Raw genomic sequence first — 15,354 nt, 5'->3', positions numbered from 1 at the left:
GCCAATAACTACCTTGAAATATTTCTTTGAGTACAAAGAAAAGAGTAGTACAAACATCTTATACATTTGAAGGACTATGGCAAATAGTGTTTGGACAGAAAGGAATGAGGGCAATTTCAGGAAATTAAAAATGTGTAGTTTTGAAAAAGCAAAAATGAAGCATTTGAAATTTGAAATTTCATTTCCATTTGAGATTATCACAAAACTGAACATGCAATCACACATCTCCAAATGGCCAAATGAAAATACATTGATGTCCCCTATCCTTCCCCCTGTTTCAAAAAAGAGTAAAAATAAACCAGACTAAATCATCTGAGTGTTAGATTTGTCTAAGTTTTGAAATAATGACATTTTGAAGAGAAAATTTAAAATGTTTGACATTTTTGGATAACTTATTTTTCACAGCAGTCTTCCAAGGCTTAGAGGTTTTGTAAAATATATTTTAGGATTTTTAGTAGTTTCATAGATTCACTATGTGTTAAAATTTTACCGGACACGTGTGTAGTTTTCAGGGTTTTTTGGTTGGTTGGTTTGTGGGTTTTTTGTTTTAATGCAGAAGAGCTGATATGTTGCAAGAAATTAGAGAAATAAATCAGTCATGACCTTAAATATATAAAACCACAAAATTTATCAGAATAGTTAAGTAGCAACACATCACTCATATACAAAACAAAAGCAATCAAATCCAAAATTTGATCAATATGAATATTTGAATATGTTATCGTTCAGAATGTATGTAAGATGAATTCTTGAACTACAATCCAACAAAAAGTGCTGTAATGCAGTTGTGAAAGGGCATTATTTGAGGACACATCAAGCAAGAGTATCTCAAGAAGAGATAAGAGACATCAGAGCCATTGGACAAACTTGATAATTTGCCTTTTGAGTACAGTATTTTCAAAAATAGTTCTTGTTGCCGTTTACTTTCATTCTACAATACCTTAACCAGGTTCTAATTTAGAAAGACTGAAGAGGCCCTGCAATCTGCCTCAGATGGTGCAGTGGGCTGAATTTGAGGATCTGGATGATCATGTCTTATACTCTACATTGATAAATAGTTTTATTTAGTGATAAAAACTACTTCAGTCTCTATTATACAGGGAATTAGAATCATCAAATTTAGACATGGATAAAAGATCAGCTGAGGCTTTTTTTTTCCTTTTGATCTGTATCCAGTAAGTTTCAAACACAAGGCAAGATCATCATGTACACAACGTGTTCTCCAGTTAACGTCAAAATTTACTGGTGTTAAATTAGCCACAGGAGAGTTCCCCTTGGCCCCTCTGCATGCAACAGAAACATATTGAGTGTTACAAGAGAGAAAACAAGGTTTTGAGTATATCTACAGAATTCAAAGAAAATACAGCCATTAATGTATGCCAAGATCTATGTACATGCGTGATTTTATGCAAATAGAGTTAATTTACTTTGTGCTTTGATTCTTCAATTAAAATAAAGAAGCAAAAGAAAATAAGTTTTCCTGCATTATATCCATGATCTTCTGCATAAATTTGACACCTATTAAGTTGTTTTCTTTTTGTTTTTGAACATGATGTTAGAAAGTGATAAATATTCCAAGCCTTCACTTCTTGCTCAGCTAAAACTCTGTTTGAAGTTACTAAAATGCTAAGACTTTGATCCCTCTTCAGGATTGCTACTTAAGATCCTGAGACTGTACAGCATATCATCATTTTAAGGAAAACTTCACACAAGGGCACAATTCTATCAATTTAATCGTTAAGGCCTTTAGAGTACAATTCACTGAATGTTTTTGGTTAAATGGTCTGGGTTCTTAACTGACTAATAATTTTCACAAAAAGCATCTTATTTCCAAAAATTTCTATCTTTTTATACAGAAAATTACTCCCTTCCCCTCCCCTAAAAAAAACAAAGTGAAAGTAGCTGCTGGTAATGTTGGGTTGTGGGAGAAAAGAGCATAAGTATGTGTGATTTTTTAAAATTTCAAAATTTCTGTATTCTAAAATTTCTGGGTGTTGTGGCTTCATGCTACAGTCACTGTTCATGGACTAGGATTCCCAAAGCAGACGATACTTTTGCTGCTGAATTTTTTTCCTATGCTTTCCATAATGTACAGTGACAGCTCAGCTAACGATATCCTAAAGCAAAAGCAGGCTTTACAGGAAACCCAGGTTATGGAAAAGACTTGGACATCAGGCACCTCAGTTGTACTGCCAAATAAAGAGTATGGGTTTAAAAAAAAAAATCTTTGGTTTTGATTAAATGTTGTTTACAAACTTCTACACAAAACATCAGTGCCAGTTTTAGAAAAATAATAACAACAATAAGATTCTATATCATGAAAATTCCCATTCATTCAGGAGGGGAAAAAATAAAATACACTCCAAATGCAGAATTTTGTTAACCCCAGCAGGATTCCTATGAACCAAAACTTATCTAACAAGTACTTTTTCTTTCTTGAATCTGTTGAAGTCATCAATAATACTTTAAATTTCATCTTATATTATGAGTTCCTTTGTACAGAAACAGAAGGGTAGTAAAGGGGAAGAAGGGGTTGTATTAATCATGAAGTAACAGAAAATTCAGATTTGCAGACAATTCTGAACAGATAGTAAGAGATGATAGCATCAGGCTGAGCTGGGAGAGATTAGGTTGGAAGGTTTCTTACTATTTGGGCTGTTTCATTGTGTCAGGATGCTGCTGGTAGCTAAAGTTTTCAGATGAAGAAGTATTTTACTCAGACTGTTAAATTAATATCTATATACAGTGTGAGAGACTGAAATAGAAGAAGATGAAGGAGACATTAAAGAATTTGACTTAAAACTCTCTGAGTAATTCTTGCATGTAGTTGTCTCAAGAAAATGCTCCAACATACAACTGGTCTTTATTTTTATGGTTATATGTAATTTCCATGGGCTATTGTCATGATCACTAGGCTATTTGTATTCTTGTTTCCCTAAGGCCACAGTCTTAGGGAAACAAAATTATTGCAACTTACTCAAATACTTTTCTCCATCCTCTAGGTCCTACTTACAAGAGGAATATAACATTTGAAAAATCTGTTCTGGTGGATTACTAGAGGAGTGGAGGCTAACAGTATCACTGTAAACGATGAGGACTTACTCCTTGACAGTTTTGCTTTGGAGCTGTATGTTTCATGCGATTCATATGATGCCATCCCAAAAAAGGACTAACAAGCACTCACACAGTGAAAAGATAACAGGATTGTCAGAGAATGGTGGAAAAACACTGCACCGCACCAAGCGTGGTTGGATGTGGAACCAATTTTTCTTGCTGGAGGAGTACACAGGTCCAGATACTCAATACGTGGGCAAGGTAAGCCTTGTGTTTAAAGGATCTTTAGAGATGATGCATCTGACACCCTTGGTATTTTCCCTCCTTCTCCATAGTTGTTTTGCTTTTTATACAGCAATGGTCCCAATTTCTCATTTAAGTCAAACAAAGCATGTCATGGACCACCTGAGGCTTCCGTGATTGTTCAAAGTTGTGGAGAAATGAAGTAGCTTAGTGAAAAAAAAATAGGAAACTGTTCAGACTAAAATGTTCCAATTTCTTATTGCATATGCCCATGCAAGTTTTACCACTGAATCATTTCCATTTTTCAACTGTTAAACATAAATATTAGATAAGGTAATAGAGAAGTTATGCCTTCATTCATCTACCTCATAGCATTTGCCAGTATACTGGGTTGTGTACTTCCTCAAGTGAAATATAGAATTCTATTTATTAATAATAAAATTGTTGTCTATGCATGATTCTAAGTATGGATAAAGTGTTCAAGGAGAAAAAAAAATCTGGTTTTCATCATTTCTGCAATAAACTGAGATCTTTACTTAATGGCTTGAGAGACTTTCCATTCTTTGAGACCTATCTACGTCAGCTATGGCCGACAACAGGACCTCTGAATTCCAGCTGTCTGCAGTCCTACTTTTTCTGATAACACACAACTCAAAGATTTCCAGATTTTTAGCCCTTTGTGGTGTCTCACCAAACACGAATGTGCCTTGTAGTCTGGTATAACTAAACAATCTTGGTAGAGATGTAGAATACACACAGCAACCACCCAGAATTACTTACAAATTAAGGAAATGTTTATCTTAATATCTTAAGTTAATAAATGTCCATTCCAGCTTCTGTCATTCATCCACAATACTGTCACTAGCTTGCATTGTCAGGTAGCTCTCTCACTTTCTGGTGCCTAACTACCAAATAGATTGAGACATTTTTAATTAAAAGACCCCAAACTGTTTTTGAACATTTGCTAATATCTCTGGTCATGGGAGGCATGTTCATCTGAAGAATATGGAAATCATCTCTCTTTATTAAGAAGCAAATGTCGAAGAAGCCAACCATGGTAACTATGAACTTGATTCTGGTCTTGTTTATACCAACACTACACCCATATAATTCTGTTTTCAGTGAAATTAATTCTGACTTGAAGTAGGGGAAATAAAATGAAAACCAATAATCCTATTGCTAGACCTGTTTATCAGTGTGTAAAATAAGAAGGTTTGTTGTAGGCAAAGGGATCTTCAATAAAGAGTGAACTGCATAGAGAGATTTCTAAATAAAATTTAGTTGGAAGCATCTTTCAGTATTGAGTAAACTTGCAAAGAAAACTTACAATAAGATACACAATAATATAGACCTCCATCGCCGTAAGTTCTACCTAGATTCAAAGAAATATTTTTTTGTAAAAATAGAAAGTTGTCATAGAGGAGAAGTAAGTATCAAACATAATAGTTGATTCCAGTTTCAGTCCCACTGCTACAGACGAATGGACTCCAAACCACCTATGCCATTCTAAACCTCAGTAAATTAAGCTTACATCAAGACTGTCATCACCATCTCTGTTTCACACAAGGAATGCCTACATGGTATATTGCAACAGATGCAAACTTACTCTGCACTTATTACAGACTACCTAAAAACCATTGGACCTTATTATCACAGAGCTAAGTCCAGGAAGGAAAACAAATGGCTGTACAGCAGTTGGATCTGAGATGATTCATTTCTTACAACTCAGATAACATGTTGAGATTTTTCACATTTCACTGCAAAATATTGTACAGAGGCCCTGAGGGAGGGGTTAGCATTACTGATTCTCTAAACAGATGGAAATCACCCCAACTGTTACCCCATGTTCCAAAGAGATGGAGTTGGATTGAAGTGATAAACTCCATATGGTCACATTAACTTTAGAACAGTTTATGACATGACAAAATGATCATAGTTCTGTCCTCAGTGGTATAAAACCACAATAAATCCATATAAGTTAGTTTAAATTGTCCTAGGTACACGTGACATATGGCACCAAGAGGGAGCTGTTACAACAAGAAGTCAACTAAGGAATTTAGTTTTTTTTAAAAAAAAGCAACAACTTTTTTGAACAATTTTATTCTGAGAAAGGCTTAAATCTCAGGTTTAGTATTCTCCTGCTCAAAGTGATGGTAATTAGCAAACTGGTATCTGTAAAGAGAGAGCACTTTTATTCCAACCCATGGGGACTAGTTCACAGCAAGTATTCTTATCCAGTCCCTCTTTAATATGGATATGCACAGGCAGATGGATTACTGGAGTAGAATAATAAATGTTGTACTAGAAATTAAATAAACTGAATTAAGAAACTTTATCAGGAAATAAACTTCTAAGGGATCTTAGCCATAATACTAAAAAATCAGTTTTCTCTCCCTAGTTCAATTTTCAAACAATTTTAACCTGTTAGGTCATTGTGTTTTGTTAGTGATGCTACTTTGTTGATGCTTTATTTTGTTATGAAGGCATTCTGTTATTGGCAGTGGAGTAGGATCACTCGGTATGACATAAAGGGATAAAATTTATTTACTAAGAAGAATGGGCACATGGGATGGAGGGCTATTCTGTGACATCCACACACCTCTCACTCCCGCTGCTCAGCCCCCCAGCCCAGTTTAGACCAGCAGCGGGGACCCAGGGGAACTGTACACTTGCTTTGACCGCTGGACTGCCCAAGTCTTGGCTGGCAGTCTGGCCCTTACGAGGGCACTTCTGCCTTTGCCTCAGGCCCCACTCTGTGTCAGAGGTCCCTGGATGGAGGAGTTTGTCCCCCACATCTGAGGGGTTATCATCTTAAGTATAGTACTTCTTAAAATTAGATTGTCAGCAGCCAATGGCTGCACTAGTCAAGTAGCCTCAGGATGATCTCTTTCCCCATATCTAAAGCCAAATAGCAGTTGTTACTGGGGTTTGTCTCACCCTCTGGTCTCCTTCCCAAATATCTTCTAAGAATGGAAAGTCATTAACAGCTCCATCATCCCTGATTTTTTGTCTCTTTCCTGCACATACCAGACTAATCTAAGCAGTTAGAGCTGGCGGATGCAATCACTGTCTCACTTATCTGAGTGGTGCTTGTGTGTAGGCTTCACCCTGTGACAAGCAGTAATTAAAAAAGAGGTCTGGTGTACTTGTAAGGTAGATGAAAACCCCAGCTCCACACAAACCTGGCTCATGGCTCCCAGACTGCTAACGGGGGTAACACAGTGTTAATGGACTCTGAACAGCTAGAACAGAGTTTATGTTCCCAATTATAGTTAGATAGCTTTTAGACAAAGGCAGTAGTAGTGATAATAGGTGACATAAAATGGAGACCAGTAAGTGCATCTAATGCACTTAGCAGAAATAGAAAGTATTGTTTGATGAGCAAAGGAAGTTAGCATTCAATAGCTGCAAAAAGGCTTGATGGCTAAAAGAATTGTAGTAAGGAAATTACTTAAAGAACAGACCTAAATCAACAACCACCCTTCAGGGACAGGGCATATATGCAGAACGATTGCCTTGTGAATGTGGTGGGAGTCAAGGTAAATCCAGACAACCTACAGTATATCCATCACATATCCTTCTCTTCTCCCAACTCAGAGGACCTGTCTCATACACTGGTGCATGCATAAAAAATAAGTGCATAGGAAGTCTTTAAATTTGCTAGGTCTTATTACTCGTACCTGCAACAATGCAAGAACTACTTATGACATCCTTCAATTTCTTATCCTTTTAAATTATATTCAGGAAATGCTTAGAAAAACCAGTGCCTCCATCATGCTAAGTGTATAAAAAGATGCATAGGGAGATAAACTTTGCTCTGGGGAGTTTGCAAATGAAATATTCAGTCAGACCCAGGTAAAGTAAGCAGTATCACAAAGTCCTGTTTAAAAATTTAGCCAAGAAAAATAAAAAATTCTAAAACATAAAAATGACCATATTCTTTCAAGATGCCTGTTGCCTAGTGTGAATGTTGAATATCTCAATGAGATCATCAGTGTGAGGAATTTTTACGGGATGTATTGAGGGCAACTGTAAAACTCATCCTGCCTACTAAGAATTCACAAAGAAGAAAAAGAAAAAATGGGTTACAATATAACATTCAGAGTTAAATGTATGCGAGAAGTTTCTTTTTAAAGGAAAAGAAACAACTGGCATTTTTTTGTGAAATATGAAGGGGTTGAGAAAATAAAAATCCTGACTGTATATCATACTGTGGCGTTCCTTGGTTTCTGGCATCTCCTTTTCTTTCACTAGAGAAGGGCCATAGATCCAGCTTCTCAGCTGCTACTAACTTTAAGCCCCCTGCAGAACCTAAGAAATGGAATCTAAAACACTGACATTCTATGAGAAAAAAGTCTACCAAATTTACTCACTTCCTAAGCAAACAATCCAAAGAGATAATAATCTAAAAAAAGGACATGCAATTTAGGAAGTATTAAAATATTGATGGTGATGATGTTCATTAATTTAAGAAAAAGCTAATAAAATGCACAGAAGGCTCTAACCATGTAGCCCTTTAGGAATAATTAGTTTTATTTTCCAAAGCTAATACTGATTTTATGTGCCTCCACTTCTAAATAACTTACCTGATACCCATTTCAGTTGTGCAAAATGCCAAATATCCCAGCTCTTTAACTCCTGTCTTTATGAAATATCCCTAGGCCTATTCAAAATCATCAGCCATTTTAGAAAACACAGTCCTTTATGTTTTGCAACAATACACTTAAGTGATTTCAAGAGAAAAGAGATTTTCCCTCCTTTTAAGTCACTCAATTACATTTTTTACATGAAAGCTAGTCTCTCCCTATATCAAACAGGCACTTTGCTAATCAAAGGCTGTTAATCTTGATGGACAGATAACATGTGAAGTTCCATGCAATGTATGTTAGACCACTCATAAACTGTACAATCAAACACCTGTCATATCCCAGAATTTAAAAACAATAAACAAACAACAACAATAAAAACATTTTTGTACACCACCTGCAATCTTTCTTTTTCATATTAAGGGGGAAATACAAAATCAAATAAAAAAGAACAGACACTGCTCAAAATTAGCTGCTCCATGAATAACCTCCTGTTTAATAATGTCCATAAAAATAAATAAACTAAGCTTTGTGTGTCATAAACACAATTTAAATTGGATACAAACTGAAGAAAAATCTCTGTTCTATCTCCAGTTAACCAGTGATTTTTATTCATGATATTTGCCTGTGTGTCTTATTAAAAAGTATAAAGTGAAAAGAAAAATATTCAGAGGGTGGGGTTTTTTGGAGACCTTTTTTGTTTTGTTTTGTTTTGTTTTTAAAGGGGGGAGGGGGCGGGCTACAACATATATTCAAATGCAACCATTTATTTCTTGTAGTCTGCACCCACAAATATTCAGACATCTACAAGTGAGATTGCCTACTATAGCAGTCTGCCTTATAAGAAAAGAGAGAAAGAAGACCAGAAGAACTTCATGTAACAATTCAAGAAGTCTCACTGAATTACCAGCCTCACCAGAATTGCTGTTATTTAATACAAAACTTCACTCAATTACCTCATTATACTGTATGGGTTTTTTTCTTATTTAATGGAATTGGATAGTATTTCCTTGGAAATATAGACCAAAAATGTACTAATGCGTGGAAATATTATTTCACATTACTTTGCTGGCTGCCTTTGGTACACCACTGTCCTGGTTTCAGCAGGGATAGAGTTCGTTTCCTTCCTAGTAGCTGGTACAGTGCTGTGTTTTGGGTTTAGGATGAGAACAAAGTTGATAACACACCCATGTTTTAGTTGTTGCTAGGTAATGCTTACACTAGTCAAGGACTTCTTAGTTTTCCATGCTCTACCGACTGAGAAGGCTGGAGGTGCACAAGAAGCTGGGAGGGGGCACAGCCAAACTGGCCAAAGGGACATTCCATACCATGTGACGTCATGCGCAGTACATAAACTGGGGAAAGCTGGCCGGGGGGGCCGCTGCTCGGGGACTGGCTGGGCATCGGTCGGTGGGTGGCGAGCAATTGCACTGTGCATCACTTGCTTTGTGTATTATTATTACATTATTATTATTATTATTATTATTATTATTATTATTATTATTATTATTATTTCAATTATTAAACTATTTTCATCTCAACCCACGAGTTTTTCTCACTTGTGCTCTTCCAATTCTCTTCCCCATCCCACTGGGGGGCGGAGGGGGAGTGAGTGAGTGGCTGTGTGGTGCTCAGTTGCCGACTGAGGTTAAACCACAACCACAAAAGTCCAGAGTAGGCTCCCTTTTAATATGCAAAGCAGTAGAGAAGTCAGAAAATGGGATCAGTGAAGCCCTTACTCCATTAGTCTTATCCTAGTTCATCCATGTCCTCTCAACCATGTTGCCAAGGCCTTGGCCATTCTCAGCCTCTGCTCTGAGCAGTTTGGGAAGAAGTTGTTTATGGCCCAAATGGGTGACCCACTGAGCTGGCTCTTGACAATGCTGCAGTGACAAACTATGCAGTAACCTTAGTTTCTCCATCCTGAAGCATGATGTTCTCATCCGCTGCAAATATATTTTTTTATTAATTACCTAATATTGTTTTCTTTATGTATTGAATTTTATCTTAATCTTTCCTTTAGAGTATGTGAGAGAACTTTCTTTTTCAGTTGTGTCTTTAATCAATTAATGCAATTAATCCATAAGGATTTCTTTACAGTATATTATTTTCCCTCCACAGAGTCAGTTTAAGAACCACCTATTCTTAGGATAAGAGAACATACAGGTGCACTATCCTTTCAGTGTTTCAAGTGTGCCCTGCACTTTGTTATCGATGCATCCCACTTGTCTCATTTGAAAAACTGTTGCATTCAGTACAGCACCTAAATGCTACTAAAACCAGCATGTTTCTTTGCCATCTTTTGACTTAGCAGTATGATGTTTAAAAAAACCAACAGAATCATAAACAATCATATGTTGCTGACATTTAATCATTTAGATGTGTAATTCAACTGGGGGCAGATTTCATCACATTCTTAACATGTTCCTTTTAGCATGTGCTATAACCCAAAGCCATCCTGTAAAACACAGCTTTTGAAGAAGATTTAATAATGTATTTTCATTAGAATCTCTGCTCTTAAAGTAAAATCAGTATTGTAAAATTAAATAAAAGAAGAAAAGTTAGTGGGGTCTCCTGGGTCACCTTCTTTTGTCTTTACTTTCCTCACAAACCCTAAGTTTTTCCTCATCTTGGAATGAATACTGCAGAAAAAATGTTGTGTCAAAAAAGAAAGGAAAAAAGTCATAAGGACAGAAAAGATCAAAGAAATAAGAAAAAGAGTCTGACCAATATTTTAAAAAATAAGAAATGGAAAACATTTTTGATTCCAAAATTAATAAATTATCTCCACTTACATTGTATTCTTCAGCTAGCACATTTTTTCAACAAACTTTTGATCTAGTTTCAAGAAGCCATATCTATAGGTAGATGAATCCTGAGAATAAAACTAAAATGGAAACAGGCAAACCAAGAAAAAAAAGGTTAAAAAACCCACCACAACAAGTGCCTGTCTCCAGATACATGTATAACAACTACAAATACCAATGAAGAGCCATAGCTTTATTTGTTTAAAAATAATTTATTTTCTGAAGGCTTCCAATGTAAAATTTATTGAAAAATTGCTGGAGGTAAAATTTATTTTCATTAAAAAATAGTAAAAACAAACTTTCCAATACAATTTGATTGTTACTTTTAAAAAGAGAGCTGGAGGGCCAGGTAAGAAAATGGTGAAAGAAAAATGCTACATCTTCCAAAACCAATAGGACTGTTTTCTTTTGGAGAAAGGACAGCTGTTCTTTTCTAACAACCTAAGTATGTTTTTAATTGAAGTTTCAAAAATAGTGAAGAGATCTAATCACATCATGCATAACCCAAGTATAAACAGTTTAAATATGAAATATCTTGAATGTTACATTGCCCTGATAGGCCTAAGCTAGAATTTTGCAATCAAATTTGGACATCCTATTTCACAAAATAAAGAATTTCTGAAAACAACTCCAATGATCAGAGACTTCAAATACATGAATAACAAGAGTGAGTTGGCATTGTTTGATACAGATAGAGCAGCTGTCATGAGATCTGACAGCTTCTGTTTCTTCAACTACATAAAAGACTGCTAAAAAAAAAAACAATCTCAAGTTCTTGTCATGTTCAGGGCAAGAAGTTGGGTTCATATTGTCATAAGGTTGATTTACATTCAACATCAGGAAAAGTTTTTGATGGTATATACAGTCAATACAGTGAAGTGTTAGGTAAAGATCACTTGGAGAGACAGGATTATCTTGACACTGGAGGTTTTCCTGAGAAACTAAAAAAACACATGCCAGAAAGTCCACACTGATCCTACCTGGAGGCAGGAGGATGGCAGAGATTATCTCTTTAGGTCCCTGTCTGTTCTGTTTTCAAGGATTCTGTGTGTGTTTTTCAAATTCAAATGCTAAATCAGCTAAACTGTTTGTGAAAAACAAAACTAAACCAAGAATAAACCCAAAGACATAAGAAAAGAGGAAATCCTCAAACTGTTTATTCCAAACTCTTCCCTTTCCCTTTTCCTTCCCTTTTCCCTTCCCCTCCCTTTCCCCTTCCTCTCCCAAGACAGAACATCCAGTATGTAATGATTTTCAAGTTTAAAAAAAAAAAAAAAAAAGCAGAAAGCTGCCAACTATGTGCCTTTATGCTTAATGGAAAAAGGAGAATTTGCAAGATAATTTTTGAGAATTTAGCAAGGCTAAGTGACAATTTCATCCATAGCATAAATACAGGCATCTGAAAATTACCCAGCTACTTTTAAAGCCAAAGCCAATACAAGATAATTCAATAAGGGCAAAAAAATAACAATTCCCCAATTATTTTCCCTTTTCCCTCTCTCCCTCCATGCTCCTCCTCTCAGGTGTGGAAAAATTGCACTCACCCGATACCCAACATAACAGCAAAGGCTACTGTGTGGAGTCTAGTTTATTGTTCACTACAATGCTTGCTCTTTGCTTAATCACAACTCCCCTTCCCTGGGGATCTCCTGAGTGTGTTCAGAGCACCCATAGGGTGGGCCAGGACAACAGTAACGGGGGTCTGAGGCCCACACAGTGGAGGCCCCCCCTATGGAGTTTACTGGGATTTAGGGTGTTGACAAGCTAATGAAAACCAAGGCTTGAAGTAAAAAAAAAAACTGATTTAAAGACAAAGTAGGCATGGAGAATGGAGTTCTCTTCTGTCTCCAGTGGTAACTTCCAGTTGGCATTTAAAATACCATTTTCATTTTAATAAAAACTGGCTTTTCTGAGCTTAGAAACCTCTTGGTCTTGGCAAGCTCCTTATGCTAAAAGGCCTAAGCAGGTCTGCCTCAAAGATCTGGCTGGCTCAGGAACCTGCCACAACAAGTAATTGTTATTCATAGAATATCCCTAGCTGCTTCTTACAACTTCATAGGCTGGTATTTCTCAGCCTTGCAGCTTTAAGCCTGGGGGAAGAGAAGATTAGACTAGTGGCAATCCTGCAGACCTGTCATTATCTGTTATCAGGCAATCATTTAGTGTGCATGAAAAGGTGGGAGGGTGAGGAAAATGTATTTCACAAGATACTTTTCATGATGTTTTATATTTGTTACATTGATTGCATTATGGGAGCGATTCTGAAAAGGGGAAGTGTTTTGACTATATTGTGGTTTACCGGTGCCTATCAGCCTAGTGATAAAAAGAGTTCAAAACCCATCAGAGCAAATCAATATGTGACTACTCAGAAATGGCAATTTGACTGCATCAGAGGGTGGTATTGTGTAACATCTTGTCTGTCGGAGAAAGGTTTATGAATAGTCTTCTTGAAGACAGAGGAGCTGTCAACAAGCAACTGCCAAGAACAACAAGTCTTTTCTTCCTGTATGTGTCTGATACATCAAATCCTGTCCATTCCAGGAATCATCATACATTTCAGCCTTCTAGAAACCAAAAAATATGTTAGTCTAGCCAATGTAATCAGTCAATTTAACACTATGCTGGGTATCAATCAAAAGAGGAATCTGTGATTTCTTATCAGTTATAGAAATACATAACTACGGTCAAATCCTTGCTGTCTGTATTGCTGTAGCAACACAAACACACTGTGCTAACTTCTGCTCTCTCTTATATCAATCTATGGTCAAGAAACTCTGCTGAAATCGCTCCTTTCTGTTTTACACAGCAGAGTGTAATAAAAAGAGTGAGAAAGCATTCCAGCCTCCATGAACATTTCAGAAGTTATAAATTCCTCCAAGTCTTGCTTCACATTTCAGGCACAAGCATGCTCATTTCAGATGGAAGCCATCATACCATTTTTGCCAAATTGGGAGTGTGAGGAAATGACAATCAGGCTGATAATCTTAAATGAGTTTTAGCCTTAACTGAAGAGAAATTGTTTTTATGTATTCTCCATTTCCATAGAGGGAACTTAAGGAGAAAGGGCATCAATTCCCCTCTGTTTAAGTTGTAGAATGCTTAACAAAATCTCAAAGAGGTCTTTGGATGGTTGATTCAGGTACAAGAATAAAGTTTTAGCCCAAACCCTGCCATAAAAATAACTGGTGATGCTGGAAATAATTATTAATAACATCTGATTGAATGTTTGCTTTATGCACAATTTTCCATCTGTAAAATGTAATTGCCAACACTTATCCTAATGAAGCTTTTCCTCAGAACATGTTTATGTATGAGGTGTGCCCACACAATATTAAAAAAAAAAAAAAAAAGCTCTGGAATATCATGAAAACAGCCATGAATCAGCCATTTGATTGGAAGCAGGGCTTGGAAGTATTGGGTTGAATAAGATATCAGGGCACACTATGAAAAGGAGGAAAAAACCAAAACTAAATATTTAATAGCTTTCTACCTGGTGAACGGTGCTTGAATTTGTGATACAAACAATTGCTGTAACTTTTCCTAATGCATAAAAATGACAAACACAGAAGTATTAAGTGGGATATTGTTATACTTCTACTCAAGCATTCATAAAATGCATTTACCTAGCTTAAAATTTGTGATTCTTGTCACCACCTGTAGCCATTTTTGCCCCTTGAACTTTTAGATGATGCTACATATTTCTGATTAAGACCTGAAATAGATTTAGTTTCTAAATATTGAGAACAAATTTAGTTCTTATAAGAAAGTTCTGGTTTGCAACTTCTATGCAGCTTAAGTGGCATTAACACTATTATATCACACTGTTAAAAATGTTGCAACTACTGACACAAGCTTTAAAAATGGTGCTTTTCTAACAGTTCAATCTTACAGGGATTGTGCAAGTAAGCATATTTTTCTTTTTAATAAGCATTTGTGATGAATAAACACTGTCAAATACCAGGAGGTAACACAGCATTAAATGTTCAAATATAACTGGGTCAGGTAGCTGACTGAGAGGACTAAATTAACAAATGAAGAATAAAACATAGAAAGTATTTGCTTACTTTGTTTCTCTACTACTACAGCATTTGCATTTAAAATGCTGAGACTAAAGATCCTTTAAATCAATAATTAAAAAAAAAAAAGGAAAAAGTTTCTGTATGTTCTGTGCAACACAAATGACTAAAAGAAATAACCATGTACATTTATCTTTAATTTTAAACCTAAATTAATTAGCTATAAACAAATGGTGTGGACAATAAAATGAATGTAAAGAGGAATTTGGCATGCAAGCAAATATTTCTGTATTTATTGTCGCTGAAGTAAATGGAAACGGGGTTGTTGCAAGAAAGCAAAATAAATCATTAAAGTTTTTTTTTAACTGTCTCTCTAAGTTTCACAGAACATGAAAATACATTTATCTCTGTACAGGCTAGTAATTTTGAAGTGGAAGAGGTCACAGTCTGACTCCCACCCATTCCATGTGGAAGATTTAGAATCACATGCAGAAAAGCATGAATTGAACAGCAAAAATGTGAGTCTATCCCAGAAGAAATTCTTTAGTCCTTCAAAAATGTTTTTAATGGAAGGAAACAGGAATGACCCATTCTGTTTTCATTCCATTAGAGGTGCAATTAATTGTCTTTGTACTTCAGGAGCCTAAA

The 15,354-nt window shown here is 35.9% G+C and overlaps 1 protein-coding gene across 3 annotated transcripts in view; it reads left to right on the top strand.

The window, feature by feature from the left end:
• The window catches only part of CDH9 (cadherin 9), a 104,301-nt gene that overhangs the window by 26,261 nt on the left and 62,686 nt on the right, over positions 1-15,354 (top strand). For 2 of the 3 annotated variants that reach the window (XM_076330388.1, XM_076330389.1), the window contains one exon: positions 3,003-3,315. In XM_076330388.1, coding sequence (XP_076186503.1) covers positions 3,091-3,315 — 225 coding nt within the window. In that variant the 5' untranslated portion in view covers positions 3,003-3,090. Of the gene's footprint in view, positions 1-3,002; positions 3,316-15,354 lie in introns of those variants that run through there. The other variant, XM_076330390.1, reaches the window with a different exon arrangement.

Source organism: Aptenodytes patagonicus, chromosome 2 (assembly GCF_965638725.1).
Source record: "Aptenodytes patagonicus chromosome 2, bAptPat1.pri.cur, whole genome shotgun sequence".
NCBI classification, from domain to species: Eukaryota; Metazoa; Chordata; class Aves; order Sphenisciformes; family Spheniscidae; genus Aptenodytes; species Aptenodytes patagonicus.
Note: the sequence above shows the minus strand (reverse complement) of the source record. Positions and strands in the feature narration are given on the sequence as shown.